Source organism: Tigriopus californicus, chromosome 7 (genome assembly GCF_007210705.1).
Source record: "Tigriopus californicus strain San Diego chromosome 7, Tcal_SD_v2.1, whole genome shotgun sequence".
NCBI classification, from domain to species: Eukaryota; Metazoa; Arthropoda; class Copepoda; order Harpacticoida; family Harpacticidae; genus Tigriopus; species Tigriopus californicus.
The window spans coordinates 4,872,290-4,896,608 of NC_081446.1; the positions used below are offsets into that span (position 1 = coordinate 4,872,290).

Sequence of the window (24,319 nt, forward strand, 5' to 3'; positions counted from 1 at the left end):
AATTTTCACGATCTAAAAGCAGGTTTTAAGGTCAATTTCAGTCACCGTAGAGGCCGCAGAGGTTTAAAGTGCGTTTTCAGAGCGCCTTCAAGCCTTCGAGAATAAAGTCTAAGTAGAACAATGAAGTCCAACTCCCTTCTTTCTCGGGTTCCTTCATTGTTCAATTTACTACCCTCAAATATTGGTACGGATTATATAGGTGTTGATCGAGTAGCAAGATTTAAGTCAGACTTGGACAAGTTTTTAACTAAATTCCCGATCAACCCTATGTTCAAGGGTTAGCCAGATCCGCCAACTATCATTTGTTGGTCGATCAAATAAAGGTTAAACACATAAAAATCCGGACATCGAAGGGTTGTCATAACTTTTGAAGTTGACAAGAAAATAAACTGGGTACACTTTGGAAACATCGTTTTGTTTATTGGTCACAAATGTCTTTTCTTTTCAAAAAAAAATTTTCAAGAATTGAGACACTGGAGGCTTCAGAAGAACATTTCATTCTGCACGAATTCCTTGAGAATAAGGATGCCTATCTGTCTTGCGACAAAAGTTGATTTGACAAAATTCACAGTATTTAACGTACAAAACTGCCTTATTAACAACCTAAGCGTAAAAAAGGCTGAAATTGATAAAAATGCTGGTCCATACGATCCCAAATGTCATGCAAAAGTTATTTGATATCTAAAAAAAAAATCCTTCAATTTTCAAGCCGAGTTGTGGCCATGAGAGTCAGAAAACTCAATCTTTTTTCAAAAGGTCAAAGTTAATGTCCTAGAAAGCTCAAGTTGACCAGATCGCAACAGTCAACAAAAAAAAGCTGTTACTATGCTAGGGCCAGGATGGAATGGAGTGAACAAAATGAAATCAATATTGCACCCAAAGAATGGAGCCCAGAAATACGACCAATCAAAGAAACTAGGCCATTTGTGAAATGAGTTTTGAAAAACGCATATTTGACCGTGAAAACTAAAAAACAAATGCAATATTAAATGCTGTTGGACAGTCAGGAAGGTTGATTCTGACCACGAGCAAAAGTTGATGGCTAGGGTCAGGAGCAAAGTAAGGTCTCTGGCCTTTTAGGATCAATTAAACTCATTAAACTCTGCTTGATAGTTTCATTAACTAGAATATAATTACCCTTGTGTGTGGTTATCAATTTTTTTTTTTTTTGCGGACTTCCTTACCGCTACCGGGGTTGGAATCCCAGCAGTCCAAGACGAGAAGATTATTCACTTTACTTGACTTTTATTTATATATATTATTTGATCGACCAACGAATTGGAGTTGGCTGATCTGGCTAATCTTTGAATATTAGGTTGATCAGGAATTTTAGTCCTGAGAAGTTATAGAAGTTTCTAAGAATAAATTACACAGGCTAAGAAAGTCACTGTATTTTATGTCCGAATTCTTACGTGTTCAACCTTTGATATGCAGGGCATTAGTAACGAAATTACAAGTAAAGAAATTACAGTAATTCGTTCCTTTTTTTGTAAAAGGAACTTTAATTCAGTTACATTTTGAAATGGTGAGATTGTAACGACCCTAAAACTAAATGAATTACTCGTTACTCGTTCCTTTTTTAGCTTCCAAAGTGGCCTTTAATTTTTCGTTTATCTCATGACAGTTGAGGAAATTTAAGGCTCAACAGAGCCTCCATCCAACTAGCATATTATAAACAATGAAAGTAAAGGTAGAAAATTGTGCTGGCTCTTAACTACTCTGAGGGTGCTCTTAGATTTAAATCTTGTTGCATTTGCTACTTTATTGTTCACATATTCTCGATCAAATTCCGTTGGGCTGAAAACCTAATTCAGTGCAGCAAGGAAATCCTTTCTTTGGCTTGAGCATGCTGCATCACTGCATCAAATTTCCCAAGACTCCGCATTTCCATGAATTAAGCCATCAAACAAGGAAGCTTCACTGACTTGACAAAGGCTGCTACTGTTTTTCCATCATGACGTTTGCGACATTGTTTCAACCCTAAACAATCATTACCCCATCTAGGGTCCCAATCCTGATTCCTCAAAGCATTATAATGAAGTACATGTTGAACAACTATGCCAAAATTAAATGTCAATGCTCATTTTTGAAAACAGATGACACGAAGTCTTCAAATTTTACGCATTAGGACTGCTTGAAGCCAAAAACACAATTTCTTTAGTGAAATATAGTCTTGATGGGGCAAAAACCATAATATATTGGTCACCTCAAATTTTAGTAAAAGTAAGTGTAACGAGTAACGCCATTACATCTTTTTTTGAGTAATGGTTGTGTAACGAATGACTTTTTTGACCAGAGTAATTGTAACTGTAATTCGTTCCATTTATTGAGGAACAACTAATGCCCTGTTAATATGTAGAATTAAAATTAAGTCACATAAATAAAATTTTCGTCTTGAACTTACAAAAATCATCAACTATTTTTCCGAACCCTCGTCATAACCCCGGCTTATAATCATATACGTACTAAGATAAAGAATGCATTGTTTAAGAAACTGTTCACCTTTTCACAACTCAATAATATTTTGTTTCGTTTTTTACGTGGAATCACATTTGTTGAAATTGCAATGCCAACTCAATTTCGCTGTTAGATCAAATATCAGTAAAAAATTAATAACAAAAAATAGATAAAATATGATGTTTCACAGCAATACCTCTGAAGATTACATTCATTCCCTGTCGCGGTTAGAAAAGTCCGTCAAAACCGAAACCAACCTCTGTCATTTCAATACATTTCTTATATTTTCCCCCAAAAATATCGCTGGCAGTCTCGTCCATATTCCTCCTTCTCGTCTTTCCATTTCATTTGTGAACTCGTGAAACAGGAAAAAGACTTCCTGCCTTTACCGGACTGTGCACAGCGTCTTGCTGTCATCGCCTGTTCCAGTTCCAGACCGTGAATCACCTCCTCCAACTCGCAACAGGCGTCGATCCTCACCGTAATTCCCTGTTTCGCCTCTCGTCTCTATGAATTCACCATACCTTCTGCCTTGTATTGCCCCCGTTCACATACTCGTCGTTCATGTCGCGCTGCTTGGATGCAAACACGAAGCCATACGCACCCACCAGGTTAATACTAATGAGGTGTGTCGCGAGTGGACGTTCAAGCCAAGCCGGACGGAGCGCCAACCGTGGTGTCAAAAAGAGCCAGATCACCGGGCCCGCTTCCAGCTCACACTTAACCTGAAAGGGAGGCTTGCGCGAGCACCGCTTTGAATTGACCTGTCAGCCGCTCACTTCCTCTGCTGAGCCTGGCTCGCCCGGGCATCGAAGGTGTGCGAATGCGCGGTCGGGTGGGTTTGAGACTTGAACTGATTGGGAAGTGGTGGCTGTTCCGGCAGAAAAGTGACAGACAAACCTCGTCCTGCCTTTTTCTCCCACTACTGGCGAGTGACTCCTGGATAAGCTGTGGAATTTGGGTCAGCGTGACCAGATGGATATGGGCAAAAGAGTCCTATCTTTGACGTTTAATGCCTTTGATGGAGCAACTCATGGGTCAGCAGAGTACAATAACTCACTGTTTAAACCGATATTGTGGGCGAACCATAGCATGACGGATATATGTTCTCAATTTCTTCATAATTATCGCAGGCAGTTGTGGATCAGGGTTTCAGCGCTGCCTAGGATGGCCTCCCGCTCTTAATCCCATGCCTCACCTTGGGACAGAACTATGGCTCAACCATTCCTAAAAAAGAAGCATCCAAGTGCTAAAGTGCCATTCCACTACTCTCCTACTTTCTCACCATGGCTGTCCATCCCTAGATAACTCTCAAATCCCCCATCAATCCCAATGTTTTTGTTGGGTCTACGGGATGGCATCCCTGACAAGCCTGGTGGTAAGAGAGTGAGTGAGTCAGAGCGGCGCTGGATAGTTAGTTAGTTAGCTAGCTAGCTAGCTAGCTAGCTAGATGGATGGAGAGGAAGTGAACCAGAGGAAGAAGACCAAAACGGACAGACAGCGAGAGCTCGACGAAGAGAGTTTGCTCAACAACACCATCCTCGAGGCTGTGACCGATCCTCGCGGGTCTTCCTCGTCCTGCTTTTCAGGGATCAACAGGCCAATTGAGAGCCTCGCCAACGACCTTGTCGCCTTCCAAGTGAGTCCTCAAGTGCATGAAGAGCCTGGCTCTTTTCTCCTGCCTTCTCACCTCGGTAGTCCCCACGTCAAACCAGTTTGGATTGCCTCCTCCGCCTAGTGGGCGGGTCTAGAGGGTGATTGCTGAGAGCCACGCCTCTGGAGCGGGCGTGTCGACCGGAATGGTGTGGCATCACCCGCGTGTCATAGATTGATAGATCGAGTGAAGTGACAAGTGGCGGCGGTTGCCCGTTCGTTCCGAAATCCGGCCATTTCTGGTCCAGCATGTTCAAGTGCATCCCCATCCCGTTCAAGGGGTGTAACCGACAGGTGGAATATGTGGATAAACGCCATTGCTCGTTGAGCACGGTGCCCGAGGATATCATGCGATATGCGCGATCCTTGGAGGAGCTCTTGCTCGATGCCAATCATCTCGATCAACTCCCCAAGGTAATCAAATGGGGCATCTTCCTTCTATGCTACGCTTAGGTTATAAGTGATTTGATGGATGAGGGTGCTGACCGGCATTGAATGCACTATAGATGTAAAAATTCAAGGCCTTGTTACATAGAGAGTGAGTTCAGTCGCGTTGGTTTTTTTTGTTTTACCCCACCGCGCATATTTTATAACTCGGAAGTTAAATAATTTCCAATACAACATCGAGTTGGCGTGAATTTTCACAACCTAACGTTTTATTGATTTGTAATGATTGGCATTATCCAAGAGGATGTTTATCCGCCATGTGAAGCTATTTTGCTAACGAGCTTTTTTTTCCTTCCAGAACTTTTTCCGACTAAACCGATTGCGAAAGTTGGGTTTGAGTGACAATGAGATCAAACGTCTTCCGCCAGAGATCCAGAACTTTGAAAACCTGGTTGAATTGGATGTCTCACGTAATGGTAAGACGACATTGCCCTCATTGCCTTCCGTTTAAGCTCGAGTTTGTGTGTTTGTCTTCTGTCAATGCTGACAATGGATGAAGTGGCTCATGTTTCATGGCCAGGCATCAGGCTTGTCGAGTTCCTCATTTGCTTTGAAGCTCTCCAAATCGCACGGAATTGCGGCCAAGTGCATTTTCAATGCAGGAGGTAGTGATCGTAATACATTGCTTTCACAGATAAGCAGAAACATTGGCTCCTATACAAAGCTTGGCGACCAAGGCCAGTCAGTATTTGTCCTTCTTGGGCCCAATTTCTGCTTGGGTCTCTTGTTCAAAGAGCATTCGAGTGCCTGCACTTTCGTGGAACCGATGCTGATTTCGAGTTCTCGATTATAAATATCGACCTTTGTACTTCAATGATGCATTAAGCACATTTCATATCAGAAAAGGAGCCATTTAATGGTCGATAGATCAAAAATTAATCCATCGAACTCGCTGCATATTGCCTTCCATTTGGGCCACGTGGTTCTGGAAAAAAAGCCAAAAGCCAGGGAGGAAAATTATTTCTATGCCCCACTTTTTACCTAGAAGTGAGATTGATTTCCCATAGGAATTCACTTTCAATCTTGCGTTTGCTCAAAGGAAATACACAAGATTACTAACATTTGAACCACATGTGATGAGATAATTTCTTGTATGTTCGTTGATTCAATTCAAAACCTTGGATTTTCTCCTCGATTAGGACCACAGTCAAGTACAGTCAAAAGAGAAGCCTTTAAAGGTAGTTAAATGAAGGTCATTGCTTATCCTTCATTGTTTGAACACGCATCACTAAGGCCAAAAAAGCCCTACACTTTCAGCTGCCACGATAGGAATTGAAATCTAAGGTACATGTTGACACGCAAAGCAAGATATTTGGAGTTTTTAGCTTTTTAAGTGAATATACACTGGAACACATAGATCTCGTCCGCTTAAGATCATAAAATCTAGCAGATTGGAATGAAGTAAGATGATACGAATGGCCAATTTAGCACTCAGTTTTGCTTGATTCGGCTTAGTCAAGATTTTTTGTGTCGAGATTTACGAACTTCGAAAATTGCCTTATTTGTGGACAGTGAATTCAATGTGTGAAGGTATTGAAGTCTTCATCTGTAATCGTATAGATAAGCGATCTTTCCGCTCTTCCACGCATTCTTACGTCGAATTAGTTAGCTCTTTCAGTCCATCAGTCGACGACGATGGAGGAAAAAACGAAGTCAGTTTTAAGGTCAATGATGGGACAGTTGACAGTATTGCTGCTTTTTTGACAAGGAGATGTCATCCCAAGTCATTAACTGAACAAACGTACTCAGAGATGTGGAACATTGTTAACAATGCCACATTCCGTGGTCATTATTGCGGCAGAAAATTGGCTATTTTAGCTACATGAGCTATTTTCGAAATGCACTTCCAAGTGCATGATGAAGTTAATTCAAATGTAAAAGACAGGAAACGATCTGGGCAATCATCAATGGCATCATCAGATTTTGAGGAGCTAATTCAAGGATGTAGATAATCCTTTCTGACCCATTGAAAATTCACTGTTGCTTCCTTGTTCTAAAGTTTGCTCACTACGATAGGAAAAAAAGATAAAGGAGGAAGATAACATGAAAAATATGCAATATATAAACATTTACCTGCAACTAGCGTTTTATTTGCATTGATTTGATTTGAAAATATTACTAAATCTAAACTGATTTTACCACAAAAGGGCTGATTTTGATCATTTGTAACCACTGATTGGTTAAAGTCTACTCAGTGAGAAATGTCAAAAAGCGCGAAATAGGTTATAAGTTTTAAATACATAGCAACCTACGTCTGCTCAATATCTTTGAGCGATCAGATTCTGTCAAGAAAAGGAAACTTGCTGAATTTGAGAAGGATGTCAACTCCCGAGAGTACGCTGCGTACTTCGTTGCCCTCGATCAGATAAGATTAAACATTTTTTTATTATTCATTGCTTCATCATCAAGTTTAAGGCACTCGGGAAGTGTCATTGGCACCAAGCATCTCCATGCAACCTATGATAATCCTAATCATTGGATGTGTTCTATTAAAAAATGCCTTTTGATATGTATCCTCTGAAGTGACTTTTGAAAACTTTTCATTAAGCCCCATGGTTAATACTGGATTGTTAAAATGTAACAATTTTTCTGAAAAAAGTATTCGATTTGAGTAACCGCAAATGTTCCTGCTGAGACTGTCTGTGCCATTGCTCCTTTTTTAAAGAGGCTGAACGAATGCCCAATCGAGGAAGTACAATACATTGTCTCAACTGGTAACGAAATTGCTCATAAACCGGTCTAGTCTTCTTTGACATAATAAAGCGTATAACAAATGATCAACTAACAGTATTTTGAGACATAATGTGATGGTGGGCAAGAGCTTGTGGGGTCTTGGAGTCAACTTCTTTCAGATTTCAAGGGAAATATGCCTAAAGCACGATTAATTAAATTTTTAACATCTTTTATTTCGTTTGTAATTTGGCTACGTAGCTACAAAAAATGTTATGGAATGTCTTGCAATGTAAGGTAAGGCATATCTACCGAATAATGTAGCGGAAAAAAATGTCATGATGTCAAATGAAGGGCACCAAGCCTACTCCTGACACAAATAAATAGCTTTGGCCATATTGGTCTGTAAGATGCATAATCTTGTGGTTTTTGTTTTGCCCTTAACGTAACTCGAAATATATATAAAGACACTGTAAGAAATGCCATAAATAATGCGAAAAGTGGCTACCGATTTTGTGCGGGTCTTTAAAATGGCAGCTCAAAACACAAGTAAGAACGCTGGTATGTGACCGTATATTACGACGAAACCATGATCTATTTTTGTTTGAACTGGCCTTTATAAATGTTTGGAGATTGTTTAAGTCAGTTTTTTTCACGTACCTCTCACTTCGATGTATAGTATCCGTTAAAAAGTATTTCCGTTTTCCTATGCTGTGTTTGCCTTGAAAGATCATTGCTAGACCCGGTTTTCATGAATATATTTGCTTTGACGGTTCTTCCGGAGAAAATTGTCCTTTGTTGCTTCTTGCTTGAGGCTTGATTCGTAATAAGGATGGATCGTGAAGCTTCCAATTCTCCGGGGAAGCAGATAAGCAAAACATGAGAGTAGCTGCAGTATAAAATATGTCTTTTGAATTGGGAACGCGAGATTAGACTAAACTTTTTGACTAAATACCGCCTTCATTCACATTACTGAAAAGTAATGTCGTTGCCAGTTTATGACGAGTCGTGCCCGTGATCAGTTGAGAGTACAATTTAATCATTAAACGACTATCCTCTATTATATGTAGAAGCAACAAATAACTGCCTGGCAACCAAAGTAAATGAAAATAAAACCCTTGATTGTTGTAGCATGAAAATCGAAGAATTCTACAATCTTTATCCTTTCTATGAACGTACATGATCACATGATCTTGGTTTCCAGTTGCAATCTAGATGTAAAACAGGACCAGCTAAAGCTTAGCTTTTTGACAAGTTTGAGGTGAATACCTTTGATCCATACAAAGTCATCTTATAGATTAGGTTTTACAATGCGGTCGATAGCCAAACCACTCTGCAACAGGTTCTTTTGGGCAAAAGAGTGTCAAAAATCGCGGTTTGTTACAAACCAATCTTGCATCTTCGTTTGACTCTCTTTACCAGTGTGATTTCAGTCTTGGTATCACACATTTCCCAACTCGTCAGATCAAGCTTGCCGTGAGATTTGTATTCAAAATCAATCACCTACCAACTCACGTGTCTACTTTCTTGAAGTTTTAATGCCAACATATCTTTAAAATGCCAGTCAAGTATGAAAGGCATTTCCTATTTTCAAATATGGTCAAGGTTGAGGCCGTGCTTTTTTGCCAGTCATAAAAGTGGCCATGGGAGACTAGCCATTACGTCAAGAGGGTCTCAAATGGAAATGTGATAGCTGTGAAGATTCACGATGTGATTTTTCTGGTTTTTCCAGCCACAGCATTGCACAGCCAGGTTTCCTTTGTTGCAAAGTAGTCGCTTTGGTGACAGGGTCTCATTTCATAACCGGAAGAGCCTTGGGCGAGTTACGCGTGAGCAGAGTCCATGCCACTGACCAAGCCAGGTTTCATGAAATAACACCTTACACAGCACTGCTTTAGTTGTATACGGTACACATGGATGGTAGCTCAGAACCTGATCGCCTAAGTCTTGCCAAGCGCTGTTGTTGGCGGACGACGTTGGAAAGGGGTACTGCTAAGGGCCCATTCCTTGAAACCGGAAGGATTACATTTCCCATGACCCCGTAATGAATCGTAGCCATGGACAAACACCAATTGCAGCTTACTTTCATGTGTTTTTGCGTATTCTGGCTCGGGAAATTTCATTCAATCGAAACACCGGTGACATTGTTGTCTTCTCCCCCAGTTTGTCTTTGACAATTCATTCGCCTGAGTCTCTATTTCCCTGACCGCGACTGTCAAGGCGAATCAGCATGACGTTCATTCCGAGGACCCGTCTTGTCTCACTTTTCAAAGATCAACACTTGTCCAGAGGCATTATTTGAGATCCCCCTGACCTTTGGAAGAGCTCATCTGCTTGTATGGAGTCATGAAAAGCGACATTATTCATCTCCGTTGCCTGACTCATCGCAATATTGAAAACTAGGCGTATTGAGGAAAAAGACGGAAACGTTTTTCCTCTTGGTGTGAGTTATCGCTCCACTTTTATTTATGTATTCTCGGAGCAATCAATGTCAAATATGTAAATTGCGCTCTATAACTGCCAAATATTGAATCGGCTCCTGAGCTCTTGAGTGCAAATAAGAAAAAAGTTCAAAATGGATTTTCTTACGGAAAAGTCCAGACACTCGTTCATATTCAGCTACCATGGTTGAAATGGGAATCAAACTCTGGTGCTCTGATTTGGAGTTGAGTAATGACTGCGGTTTCCTGTTATGAGCGAGCTAATGAATTAGTCGCGCCAAGTCATGAGTCTCAGTTTCTCTTTTCTTTCTATTTTGCTTTTAAAAGTTTGAAGGTGGTTTTCTCTGCGATGAAAAATTAATCTCATCTTTGAATTGATGTTTCAACGAGGTTAGAACGCTCCCAAGAAAAAGCTTTTCAATTCCTTTTGATTTTCCGACGATTTTCCTTTAAAACGATAGTCAATGAGAAAGAAATGTATTCTATGTACTTTTCTATGAATGATTGCTTCCTCTGGCTTTGGAAGCAATGAAATATATCTCGCACTTGCTTTCTTTCAGATATCCTCGAGATTCCCGAGAACATCAAAAGCTGTCAAGCCCTCCAAATCGCCGATTTCTCGTCCAATCCGATTCCGAGGTAATGCGGTGATCTTATTCATTTCATGCTCGAATATTTTCCACCAAAATTGCGTGGTATCATGAAGCTCTGACAACGAATCCCTTTCTTTACTTTTCAGACTTCCTTCGGGGATCGTGAAGCTAAAGAGTCTGACGGTCTTGGGTCTCAATGACATGTCATTGACTGATTTGCCTCCAGACTTTGGATGGTAAGTCCCCGCACATCCTGCTTCTTCGGAGAAAGCCCCCAACACATCTATTTCTAATGCAGTCGAGAGCTATCTAAGTTTAATCCAGAAAGCTCTTTAACTTGATAGAGTACTACAAAATAATTCCAAATACGATTGGATTTACAATACTCAGTTCATTCCTTTGTTAGGGCTATTGTTAAAATATGACATTTATCGAGTAGAAGAGTACGTTCCGTATTCAAGCATGGTTGTCTCAATTAAGCGTGTGTCGTCAGAGCGGACATGAAGTTCTTTGCGTGTATATATTTCTTGTTTCCACGGACTGTCTTTATTGGATCTTGGGATGTGTTTTTCTCCTTGGTTCAATCGGTGGTACGGTCCTTTCTCCTGAGGAGTTCACCAATGAGGGAAGAGTTCTGATTGGAAGAAAAAAGGGATCGGGGCCTAGCTAATCTTGGACCATGTACGTAAAGGCAGACTCGACTGAAATATTTTCCCGATCCTTTTCGTGACAATGTGTTCACAAGAGAATGAGTTAATCTCGAAAGATATTTTCGGCAAGAAACAAGAGGCACTCGATAGGTACTTGTTCCTTTATTTGTGTTCCCCGTAAATATGACCCAAGTTTAGAACGCGGTCGGAGCTTCAAGGTGTTATACCGTCGTTCTGCTTGAAATACAACACTTGGGGAAGTCCAGAGAAGAGAGGTTAATTAATAGTGCATATACATACGTCTTAGCCGTTTCAAGGACCTTTGGTGTCTAATATCAAACCACGAATGGCTCTCTCACTCTGTCTGCATAAGTAAAGAGACTAAAGGCCTGTTGTGTGTTTGCGTTTGTGAACAGAATTGATAATGTTGCATTGACCTTCTTCCCATTGTAGCCTTGAGAATTTGACCTCACTGGAGTTGCGCGAGAACCTGATTCGAGGCCTACCACACTCGGTCCCGAAACTCACGAAACTGGAGCGCCTGGACTTGGGTGATAACGAATTGCTTGAACTCCCTGCATTTATTGGCAGTCTGCCCGCACTTTCGGAACTTTGGCTGGACCACAATCAACTTCAGCACCTGCCCATTGTAAGTAGTAAACCTGGACACGGAGTACGGCAGAGACCCATCTGAGGCAAAGAAAGTCCATACATACTTTATGTTGTTCATTATTCGTCGCACGTCTCAACCAAGATCCCACTGACTTTTTCCAGGGATGAGCTTGGTTGACTCCCATTCTTGTATGTTTATTCCAGGAAATTGGAAACTTAAAGTCTTTAACCTGTCTTGACATATCTGAGAACCATTTGGAAGACATTCCTATCGGAATTGGTGGTCTCACCAACCTCACGGACTTGCATTTGAGTCAGAACTCCATTGAGACCCTCCCCGACACGATCGGTAACTTGGGCAAGCTCACCATCTTCAAAATCGACCAAAACAGACTCAACACCCTCAACCCTCATATCGGAAGGTAAGAAAAAAGTGGAACAAGTTTAGGGTTTTTAATTAAGATTTATACTCGGTGTGTATGTCAACTCAAAGGAAACACGCTGTTATATGTTTATGAGAATCACGCAGTCTCGAGACCATTATTAATACACTTTTTGTGCGATCAAGGGGATAAGAGAACGATGATAAGAGAACGATTGCGGTAACGGTGGTGATCTATTGGCACCTCATGAGTGAGTCTTGAAAACTTGTTAGTTGCCCAGGAACTGGAAATAACTTTTCTCTTCGGGGAGTTTCTCAATTGGCCTCCGCTTGATTAAAAGAGAACCCAATTTGGTCCTTTCTCACCACTCGGAAATAGAAAGTAGTTCTTCAACACTAAGAGGTTGCCGAGGTCATCTCGCTCGTTGAGAGTTTAAGAGAGATTAAGATATGTCGACCGCAGAAGCCGTGTTTTCATTTGACCGTTTCTATGATTGTGCTAACTCAGCTATGTCTGATGACCCCAAGGGGATGTTGCCCATGAAGCAATTTTCACCCTACAGTAACACGGCAATCCTTGACCATGATGACCCTCTTTGCCTCCCTTCCAGTTGCACGAACCTTCAGGAGCTGATCCTCACAGAAAACTACCTCACCGAGTTGCCCTACACGATTGGAAACCTGACCAAAATGACCAACTTGAATGTGGACCGCAACCGGCTGGACTTTCTGCCCGCTGAAATTGGATGCCTCGTGAATTTGGGCGTGCTGTCCCTGCGGGAAAATCAGCTCCACAGTCTACCCCATGAGATTGGCACGTGTGCTGAGCTCCATGTGCTAGATGTGTCCGGCAATCGACTGCCCCACCTGCCATTCACGGTCACCAACCTGAACCTGAAAGCCCTGTGGTTAGCGGAGAATCAGGCCAAGCCCATGCTCAACTTTCAGACGGATTACGATGAGAACACGGGCGAGCAAGTTCTGACTTGCTTTCTCTTGCCTCAAATGGAATATCAAAACGAAGGGAACAATGGTAAGGGGACTCGTCATGTAAATATTCCCTCGCATGTTCACAAATCCCTTCGAGAGCGAGTGTGTCAGATTTGACCCTCCTGAATATTTAGGTGCTCGAGCACCCAATGAGACATTCAGAGAAGAAGACCCACGTCTTCTGACACGCTCGTTGGTTAGTCTTCTCGTTCCAGACAAAAAATCCTTTTTCGCTCTTTGTCTATCCTCTTTTTTTCTCTCTTTTTTCTGCGTTCCTTCAAACCTATTTCAGAACTTTAGGGATAGGCGTTTTTCACCTCGTTCGTTTGACGTTCTATTTCTCTCTATTGTGTTCTTTGTTCTTATTAGCTCATGCTAAGAAGTGATCAAGGCCATGAAACGATGCTTTAGAGCACATTCCCTAGAGATTTGGGATAAGAGAAAGTGAGGAGACCACGATCGATAGATCCTAAAAGGTGCCCCTAGAAACAGGAAAGAGCATCCTCGAGATTGGGATGAAACTCTTGGGATAAGGTAGAAACCTAATCCTTAAAGCATCTATCTCCCTTTCATTGACGGTTTCCTCTAATCTCGACCTGTTGATCAACTTTTCAACTACACTTACCAGACTCGCTTAGTCATGGCCATTTCATTATCATAAACGGAATGAGTTGCAATCTTAGGGTTATTCTGTGCCGACTTATGGATGACTTTGAACTCTTCTTCGTTGCCATTGCCCTCATGCTCAGTTGTTAGTTTCAAGTCTCCCTACTCTTCGATTTCTTTTCTTTCTTTCTGATTGTTCTTCTTCTCCAGATTCTACCTATTCCTCCTCTTGCTTACCTTTGCTGAGAAGACATTCTCACGTTAATTTATCCGGTGATGGTGGTTTTGCCAATCCTGACGCTTCTTCTACTTCTCAAAGAGACCCATGGCTCTATGATCATGATGATGATCCTCGTGATTCTTACCCAGTAGGTGCTGGACATGGCCAGACCCGATATCGAACTCAAAACCTTGGCTACGAACGCGAGTACGAAGACGAAGAAGATGAAGAAGAGGACGCTGAAAACGAGCAAGACTGGATGAATCGGAAGTCTGTGATTCAATTTGAGAATGTGGGTGACGACGATGAACTTGATCGGGAGGTAAGCGACGATTCACTGCCAACGCGCCTAAACCCTAATGGTAATTATGCTTTGAACTTATGTCTTAAATAAGATGCAATGACATCGTATGAGAAATATGCCAGTAAGCAGGGCAGTGACTTGACGAAGGTGGAATGGCAATCGTATGCTGAATATTCCTGACCGCGTTCCATTGTTCCATCAAAACCTTTTTCTGACCTGCTTAGCTGCAAGTGGAGCGAGAACCCCGTGTTAATGGGCTTGACAACAAGACACTCGAAAACACGAATAGAAGCAGGACTCCAACGAGATCGTCCATCACAAAAGGGGGTTTGTCGCAATATTTACGAAGAAAAGTAAGACGGTCAGGCCAATAAAACTTTCACTGGAGAAATTCATCTGCAACCATCCGAGTCACAAACACCAAGCTTGAAATAGTGCTTTTATCACGTTAATGCCACCTTTGAGCCGGTGCTCTGAGGAAATGGTATACGCGTATCTTTAAAGTTAAGCTTAAACAAAACATCCGAGGCTGAAGAGAGTAGCCGACACCCTCACCAAAAATACTAATGCGTGTGTGTACCATTTGAAATGATAAACGTAATGATGCAAATGCGACATTCATTGCAGTACTGCTGAATATGATCATGGTTTTAGTATGAACACATCAATGAAGCCTATTGCATTCCTCTGTGTCTGTCTATACATATCCCTTGTCTTAAAACGATGCATCGATGCCGCTGTAGCTCACGATTCACAGCAATTCATCATAATACAATATGAAAGTTGTATCTATCGCATCTGTTTCTCCCCAGGATAATCTCCTTGTACATTTCGCATTACATTTTTCTATTTGTAGACGGCATTTGTCAGGCAAAAGACCCCTCATCCTCGAGAGTTGAAGGCCAAAGCCCATAAGTTGTTTGGTAAACCAAGAACCGAAGAGTCTGGTCTTGAGCAATCGTCCGTCCTAGATCCGCCCACCGACTTGCCTCTTCTCCAAAACGGTAACAATGGATTCGTCGAGACGAATGGCAATAACCATCATACCGAGTTCGACAATGAACTCGCAGAAGTCGTCCAATTGCGACGACCTCATGGCCAAGAAGACTCTGCCCCCAATGAGGACTCGCCAGAGGTGAGTCGGGTTGAAGCCCGTTTGAGGTGTCTTCATGTTCGAGATCAAAGATAATCATAATCCCAGTGGACGACAAATGCATGACTCTTTCTTTATCTGTCTTTCTCCGTTTCTGTTTTCTACTGCTACACTAAAACAATGGTTTTATTTCTTGCTTACTCTGCATGAAAAGTTAGCTGAAATTGCATCCTCCTAGAATAACTAACATGAAAAATACACGCACAACACTCATACCTTTTCTCTCTTTGCACTATCCCATATAATGCTTTTGTTCTTGCCTCGCTTTACTCCTAAAGCCTCAGCCACTGTTATCATCAAGCTATAGCTATGAAAGAAATGATGATTACATGAGAATCCCAAATGACGGGCATATCATGAGGGTCAATATTGTCTCCAGTCAAGAAAGACAAACATGGGCACAAATTGGCCGGAAGCCATGGACAAAAAAACTAATATAGATGAAGGGGACTTGCAGCCATTCTCCACATCCCAAAAAGACCGTGTGGCTCCTAAAAAAATGAGCACCTCATACCAAAAACCTTTAGTAAGCGAGATCAAGTTGACATTCGAAGGTCACATCTGGTGCGCTGCACTTCAAAATGATCGAGAGACAACTGTCTTCGCTCTTGTGCTCAAGCTAACGAAAAAGCCCCTTTCCACTTCCAATCCTCAATTTCAACTGCATTTCTTGGCATGAAGGATTCATTGATAAGCACCAAATCTTTCCAACACCGAGTCCCTTTTGCCACGATAAGATTTGTTTAAAGATAAGAATTGCGGTTAGAGTAAAGAGGGTGCGCAAGCTCTCCCTTCATCCATAAGTTACTAAAACTCGCACCCATCCCTTTTTTTTCAAGTAGAGAAATAAAGCGAGCGAGCACGAAAGTAAGCAAGCAAGATGTGGCACTAGAACGAAATAGTTTTGAAAAGTAATGTGGGTGTATGTGAATATGTTCGTGTGACATTTGGTTTCCTTTTTCCCTTTGGTTCACCATTAGTTTTTCTCTCGGCAATTTTCTAGTCCTATCAAGAGCGACTTCGACAAGAAGCTCGACGGAGCCGTGAAGTGGACTCGCGGAGCTCTCTCGAGTTTAACCAAGCCATCCCACCCACCGAAATCCTGAATTCGGAGGCTCAAAAAGGCAAGGCCGGACTGGCTCGTCAAGGCTCATTGGCCGAGCGTCAGCTACCCAGCACGGTGGCCTTGGCCAAACGTCAAAGCCAAAGCCTCAACACCACCCGAACAAGCGAAGGAGGTGCGGCAACGGAAGAGGAAGAAGGACACTCCTCGGCCGAATCTGTGAGTAGATCCCCGCGGTCTGGATGACTGGATGATGCACGTGTTGTTCACTAGAAATCTTGAGTTTGAGTTTTATTTGGTTTCCCCCGTTTTAGAGCACTTCGATTTTTAGTGCTTAACTACTGTTGGATTATTACTACACTAGTGCACAGCAGATATGTATGTTAGTTCTTTGTCCAGTACTGCAGACTGCAGTCGTATTTGTAGGTGAGGAATTAGCATTCATTCAGTTATTCAACCCAACCAAATCTCGAAGTAACCGCTTCCGTCTTGCATAATAGCAATCCTCATTCAGTCACGGAAAGCAATGCGAGTCAACGCCCTGGATTTCAAGAATTATTTGTTCTCCCGTTTTCCATGGAATGACGGGTTTCTTTTGTACTGTTTCCCCTGTTAAATGTATACACTAGAGGCCTTCATATCCCGTGCGCCAGCCTACCTGTGATTTTGTACGCAATCCTTGAAATCGGACACTTGTTCAACAGAGTTAGTTGGCTGCTGATGCATTCCCGTCACCAACCTAGCTACAACTTGTGTTTACCTCAATATGATTCCCAATTATTATCACGACCTTTGTGAAGGATTGTTAAAACAAGAGGTGGCCTTTTTGACCTTCCAGGACAATGGAACGCAAGGTGTGAGATTCAATGTAGAGGAACGTGAACAACAAATCGCGGCCTCCGCTGCAGGAGAAGAGAAACAACGACTTCACCGCAGAGACACGCCTCATCACTTAAAGAACAAGCGAATCAATCAACAGGTATGCCTCGTCATATTTTGAATATTTTTTTCTGGCTGTTCATAAGATCCTAATGTTGCCCTAGGTGGACAAGGAGAAGGTGGCCAACATCATTGCACAGGCACTAAAGAAACAGGATGACCAAGTAGACAACAACCGGTCATCCATAATCAGTGATCAACTCCAACAGGCTCAGGGAAATTCTTCAGCAGATGTTTCAGACCATCTAAGCTCCCACGGTAATTTGTCAATGGTTTGGTTATTATCTAAGATTTCTTATTCTTAGTATGTCTCTTTTTCCTTCAGATCCTTCCAACATGGAGTTAGTGTCCCAGGAAATGGATATTCAATTCGAACGTGCGGACAAGGGCTTGGGTTTGAGCATCGCTGGGGGTCTAGGCTCGACGCCCTATAGAAACAACGACGAAGGCATCTTTATCTCTCGAGTCACGCCGAATGGACCCGCAGACTTGGCCGGCCTACGCAAAGACGACAAAGTGATCAGTGTGAATGGTCACTCGTGTGTCAACATTGACCATTACGAATCAGTTGGAATTCTCAAAGCCGCTGGAAGCTACATTCACATGAAGATTATCCGAGATGTGTTTGTTCAAAAAAAGGTAACGCCTCTCAAATCTTGTGACAATCGCCAGAGCACGTTCTCTAATTTGCATTTCTCACTTGTTCAGCATCAATCCTCTGGTCTCCCTGTCACCACTCCGGACACAGCTTCGTTGTCCAGTTTGTCTCATGCAGGTAGCAATCACTCCACAAAGTCTCTCCACAGCCATAGCAACAAGAACATGGTGACCACACCTTTGGGCACGCCCAATGATCTCATCACGAAAACTGAACGGATCCGAACCACTCTGTTACGAGATCAAGGCAAAGGTCTCGGCTTCTCTATCGCAGGCGGACGTGGCGCGGATCCGTTCGTTGAGGGCTGCGAATCTGTGTTCATTTCAAAGGTGGCCGATGAAGGTCCAGCTATCAAAGACGGCAAGTTGCAAGTGGGCGATAAGATCGTAGAAATCAATGGCAACGACGTGGAGCACGCCGACCATTTGGTGGTTGTCGAAATCCTCACTGGTTTAGAGCGATTTGTTAACTTGGTGGTCGAGCGCAAGGTTCAAGTTCCATTGAGCTCGGTCACGAATTCTTCGTCGAACAATCTATTCAGTCAGTCGTCGTTGTCGTCGCTAATCAACGGGCCCGGGGAGAAATCCTCACCCAAAGTATTCGGTTTGCCCAAACCTTACGCTGGATTGTACAGTTCGAGCAGCTACATGGCCAATCGGCCTTCTTACATGAGGACTCGAGAACCCGGCCAATACACGATCACATCCACCACGTCCTCGCCGGGGTCAGCCTCTTCAACACCCTCGTACACTAAATTGCCCGGGATCTCTGGGGTACCTGGCATGAATTTGTCTGGCGAGCAAAGGAAATCCTATGGAACCCTTCCAGGTAGCAAGACCTTACCGGAAATCCCCAAGTCCGACAACAAGAGCGTGTCCTTACCTCGAACCAGTCTTGATGGTGATAATCAACGCAGTCTGGTCAATCCGCAAAGTCATCCTGACGCAGTAAGAGATCTGATAGCACGTTTACCCGACCCACCTACTGGTCTCGGTTTGGCTACGGAGACCGTCAAACGGACCACTTATTCCGAGACCAGCGTCAAACGTGTTACGAATAACCAAGCGTTGTCCGTAGAGGTAAGTCGCGCTATTTGGTTTGAAATGTGAGACATTTGGCTTATGGACATCTTACGATCTGGGAAATTGACGCAAATGAGTCCATTGTATGCCTTTTTTTGACTCGCAGGAGGTTGTTTTGAAGAAAGCTGGAGGACCGCTTGGCCTAAGTATCATCGGTGGGACCGATCACTCTTGTGTCCCTTTCGGCACGGGCGAATCCGGCATCTTTATCTCAAAAATCATCCCTGGTGGAGCTGCCGCTCGCACTGGCAAGCTCCGCATGGGTGACCGCATTTTATCCGTGAACGGTTCGGACATTCGGACGGTCTCTCACGAAACTGCCGTCATGGCCTTGTTATCCAAAGCTGATCAGATGAACTTGCGGGTTCAACACGATCCATTGCCCAAAGGTTTTCAGGTGCGGGGTTTCATCGATCGATATTGTTGTGAATGAGGTACTCATTTATTGTCAATATCAATAGGAAATCAACATCGAGAAGCAAGCCGGAGAGAAATTGGGCATGATCATCCGTGGTGGGCTCCAAGGCCAACCTGGTAATCCATATGACGCGGCTGATGAGGGTGTGTTCATTTCGAAAATCAACTCCAATAGTGTGGCTGATCATCAGGCCGGTCTGAAAGTGGGCCAAAGAATCATTGAAGTGAATGGACAATCTCTTTTGGGAGCAAGTCATCAAGAGGCCGTGGCAGCTATTAGGAACGCAGGAGACTCGATCCATCTTCTATTGTGTGATGGCTTCGAAGATCCTGCCGTTTCCACCCCGTCTCTTCCCACCATTGAGAAGCAAGATATTGAAAGTGTCAAAGAGCAGGAAGAGCAATCCGTGTCCGAGCGGCCAAATTCTGTCAGCGATCAGGTAAACAATCCACCTTTTTCCCCATTTAACTTTACCTCACGAGCCATGTGGTTGAGTGGTAGCAAGAGTTCTTCTCTAAGTTTGCCGCGTTCTTTTCTTTTCCCTATACTTCACTACTGACACCCTTTCCTGTTCCGCACTTTTCTGCTACTTCTTACCCCCCTCCAGATCATGAACGCCGTGAGAGCGGCTGAAGACGTGGTTTGCTTCAGGCCGAAGTCGCCCGGTTCCATTTCCAATCACTCCACTTCCAGCCTTCAAAGATCGACTACGGTCAAATTAGAGGGTAGTTCCACTGTGATTCCGGCTCACACCTCCACGGTACGTTGAGAGAGCACTTACTCGTGTATTTCTGTCAATTCACTTGTCACGTGTTCCTAAGCATCAACTTCTTGAAGTGATTCTTAGTACGGGATTTAACTTTGTGATTTTGTCCATCCAGCACTTGTGCTTGACCTATTTTTATAAAATGGGGTATCATTTATCTTCTTTCAGCAAAATCTAACTGCAGAAGGATAGATATCAACTCTAGGGCCGAGAATTAGCAACAGATTCATACAAACCAGTCTTTATCTGGCTTCTTGTTCTCTTCACCGAGTAGTACTACTTCACCACCACTACCAACAAGCAGCTGGTTCTGACAATAGGAACCGTGATATGAGATTTGTACAAACTTATATTCAAACAGAAAGGCAAAATATCCTCTGTCTTGTTCAATGTGATCTGGCTATTTTGATATGAAAAACATATTCTACCAAACTTGAAAATAGAGATAAATACCGACTTGAGAGTAAGGACAAAGCGAAAGCGTCACTCTGTTTCTTAATTCTCAAAACGCCCGGTTGAGACCAAGAGGTAATTCTGGATGTAATTGTGCTCCTAGGTGTGTTTTTTTTCTCTTTAATATTCTACCCTCAATTTATGTGTTTCAATCCACTGAATTGCAATCAAAGGAATTTACAAACCTTCCGCATGACCTTCAGCTTCTCTTGAATAGGGTTGGTTTTTAAACTTTGTGCTTGTGTTTTTGTTCTTGTCTTATGGTTGTTTGCATGTCCCCGTTTGTTTTTTTCTCGTATAGCCTATCACCGTGATGACACGCCCTTCTTTGGCCATCTTAGCCAACGATTACGACTATGAATCCTCGCCCATTCCTCCTCAGAACGACGCAGTCTCAACTCCCCCTCCCAATCACGATCATGACGAACAAGAGGCCGAACCAGAAATGGAGCGAGAATTCAACCTTGGAGAACTCCTCGAGTCTTCCACAAACAATGGAAGGCCGTGGTCGGTGGTTGAGGTTTGTTTGCTTGCATTACATCGACGAATGGCTGAACCACTTTGGGAGGATGTTCTTACCATACCATTCAATTGTTTACCAGCATGAGAATAATTCTTATTATTCTAATGTTGAATGTGTTTCGACTTTCCTTCACTTTTGTAAGACGTAGTTGCTTCATGGAAACTTATATCATTGCAGAAGCCGATCATTGCTCCCAAGCCAGTGGTGCCTCCAAGACCCGCTTCAATCTCGCCTAGACCCCAAGAAATGACCGAGGTCCCAACACAAGACCGTCCCACAGATCCAAGGTTAGCCTCCCTGAGCTCTGACTCTCATTCAGAAAGCCCAGAGAAGCTTTCGTTGAAAGCGAGACTCAAGCTCTTCGAGAAAGAGATCGAACAGCAAGGATCTGCTCCGGCACCAAAACCGGGTAAGAGAAGCAAACCATGGCATTGTCGTTGCCCTAACAAATAGAGAATAACGGCACTGTTGAACTTTTTCTGTGCACAATGCACCAAAAGAAAGGGTCATGGATTCGGCTGTTCACACCGGGTCTTTGTCTGTGTCTCGTTTTTTGCACAAGGTTTTTCGTTTTATCTGTTCCAGAGAAAAAATTCTCGTTCTTGAACGATAACGAACTGGAGAAAATGAAAGAAGAGGAAGGTAAGCGATTACCGCTGTGAACTCTTCACATCTCCCCTGATTTTCTGACAAAAGCCTTCTGTAAATTCTAGCCAAGAGAATCGCAAGTATGTCCATGATGGAGTTCGACAAATTGGCTTTGGCTGCACGTGCGAGGGCTGACGAGGACGCGGATGAGGCTTTAGACCAAGTGGAAGAGATAGAATCCGTCCTTCGATTACCACCTCAACAACCAACTTCGGCTGGATTTCAGGACGATGTACCTTCTCCCGGAGTAGACCAAGATCATCAACAATTGGGAATGGTCCACACAGCCAAAGGCGAGCGAAGATTACGAGAGAAACACGAACGTGAGGGTTTGCCCTTGCCCCAAGGGTTAGAAGACGACGCATCACTTTCACCCTCTGAGAAACGGGCTCAGGATGCCGAACGACGAGCTGCATGGAGACAGGCTCGACTGAAATCTCTGGAAAACGTGAGTGGTTCGAAAATCAACACGCTTTGAAGACGTATTAACTAAGTTTTTTTTTTTGCAGGATGCTATTCAAGCGCAAATGGTTATTCAAAAGATGTCCGAATTGGGTATGGGAGAATCCGGAACGGAAAACAACTACGATAACAACGAACCTCTCGACGCATTTAGTGACCAGCCCCTTTATGCTAATGTGACCGACGAGGATTCTCAAAATGCAAACCTGGTGGATGAGGATTTCCGCGACGACAACCAGAACAATAGCATGCCGGTAAGAATTCGATGTGATTTTGATGACCTTCCCTTCCCTGTTCATCCTTTTCACTTGATCGATCCCGGACCAATTTCTTTCTCCAGCGTTATCGCCGTTACAAGTAATCTAAATTCGCAAGAGTCGATCAAAATCCCTGTCTGAAAAAAAAGACTGTACGACCGATTCAACCCGCACAAAACCATTCTTGGATAGTAAGTTTAGAATATTGGGTGACGTCGTTTTGTGTGCGTTGTTGGTCCAACTTTTATTTTTCTAAATCTTCAATCGAACCCATTCCGTTTCATGGTCATATGCAGCCTGTTTGATCCGTCCGTTCATTTATTCATTTATTAACCGTACCGTTAGTTCTTAACATAGCCACTAGCTTGTATGCTAACAATAGTTCCAAAACAGTTAACCATACCTACTGAATCCTCCTTCATCAAGTCCAAATCTGATCTGAACGCTAACCTCCCGACACCATCATTACAACCACCACAACGACGTTTGACTCCGGGTTCCGCGGATTTCCCCACTCTTTTGCTCATCGAAAGAGATCTGGGCATTGAAGTCCGCGAACGGGAACGAGTTTTGGGCGAAACCCGACAGCAGCGAACCGAACTCTACACTGACGAGACGACTGGGGAGCAAAAGATTCGGACGGTGGAGGTCATTGAAAAAACCATTGAGCACGAGGTTGGTGCCACGCCTACGGCCGACGTTCTTTCCACCCTCTCTCACACCACACTCAAAAACACGTGAAACCGCTTTCCTTGCCTCCAACCCTGATCCTCCGTTGCACAACCAGTTGTTCTCACTGGATTATTGTGTTTTTGCACCCAATTTCGTTGTCATTTTCATTTCGGGCCCTCTACACTCCTTGTTAGAATGGATCGCGTTCTTGTTGTCTCTCTTTTTCGATTGACCGTTTGCCATTTTCAGAGTGTCATAGGGAGTGAACCTGCTTCGGACTTTCTCAAGAAATTCGACACGAGTCGACTTCAGTCCAAGTCTCTAATGGCTCTGTTCGTGATTTTAGGTTGAAACAACGAAGGAAAAAGCCATAAGTCTCCAATTGTCCGTGCCCAATAGCCCAGAATCATCGGGAAGTCCTGAACCCACCGCCAAGTCCGATGTCATTCGCCAAGGCTCCACCGACGAGGATCCCATGTCTGTGGAGACTCCCGAAGTGGAGCAACATCTATCAGATGAGGCCGAGGAAGATGAGGCCAAACTCGTGGAGCGGAGACATTCCACCTCTTCTTCTTCATCTTCATCGTCTTCGTCGTCTTCTTCATCGTCGTCGAGTTCTGGCAGTAGTGGTGCCAACTCAACGAAGGCTAAGGAGTAATGATTGTCTGTTTGTTTGTTAATTAGTTCCTACGAAAGTAACTGCAAAATGGGGCTTACTTAACAAGAGCGTCCCAAACCCGACGTAATTTGTGTACAGATTCCACGACATTGAAGCAAAGAAACCCATTGACACGATTTGTACTCTATGTAGGCCCTATCTAGGGTTTATCGACAACGAAGATGCAGTATTTTGTGTGTATATCAATATTACTTTTTGATCGAATTTGTTAGGAGCTTATTCAAGCTCTTCCTCGACTTTACATAGATACAAACAAATACATCATTTGTTCCGTCCAGGTCCCAAGTCCGAATAAGCACTTGTCATGCCTTATATATTGATTGTGTACTACTATTTTTATTCAAGTAACCTCATCAGAGCATTCAATAAATACTAAAACTTGTGCCCTAATGTGTTTGATCTTTAGTTGTGTGGGAATTCGAGAACTTGGGCATGCTACTCTCATTTGTCCGGACAATTCGATCCACATAGGTGGAGATCACAAAGTATCCAGATCCGAAAATAAGCCTCAAGGTGACCCC

General features: G+C 43.1%; 1 protein-coding gene across 9 annotated transcripts; it reads left to right on the forward strand.

Annotated features, from left to right (window-relative positions):
• Positions 1 to 3,863: 3,863 nt before the first annotated feature.
• Positions 3,864 to 24,188, forward strand: LOC131883831 (protein lap4-like). Of its 9 annotated transcripts, none has more exons than XM_059231412.1 (24): positions 3,866 to 4,524; positions 4,856 to 4,973; positions 10,229 to 10,307; positions 10,408 to 10,497; positions 11,365 to 11,560; positions 11,728 to 11,945; positions 12,517 to 12,938; positions 13,874 to 14,043; positions 14,882 to 15,160; positions 16,182 to 16,460; positions 17,080 to 17,220; positions 17,285 to 17,438; positions 17,506 to 17,819; positions 17,889 to 18,917; positions 19,027 to 19,317; positions 19,382 to 19,777; positions 19,946 to 20,098; positions 20,859 to 21,077; positions 21,258 to 21,489; positions 21,666 to 21,722; positions 21,794 to 22,176; positions 22,238 to 22,444; positions 22,874 to 23,122; positions 23,466 to 24,188. In XM_059231412.1, the coding sequence occupies exons 1-24, from the start codon at positions 4,360 to 4,362 to the stop codon at positions 23,775 to 23,777; spliced, it is 6,153 nt and encodes a 2,050-aa protein (XP_059087395.1). In that variant the 5' UTR covers positions 3,866 to 4,359; the 3' UTR covers positions 23,778 to 24,188. The 9 variants fall into 9 exon arrangements, 7 of the variants coding, with proteins under 7 accessions (XP_059087400.1, XP_059087396.1, XP_059087395.1 ...); XM_059231411.1 differs by having other exon boundaries at positions 3,867 to 4,524; positions 13,871 to 14,043; XR_009373650.1 differs by lacking the exon at positions 22,874 to 23,122 and adding an exon at positions 22,531 to 22,638 and having other exon boundaries at positions 3,868 to 4,524; positions 13,871 to 14,043; positions 23,466 to 23,608.
• The last annotated feature ends 131 nt before the right edge of the window (positions 24,189 to 24,319 follow it).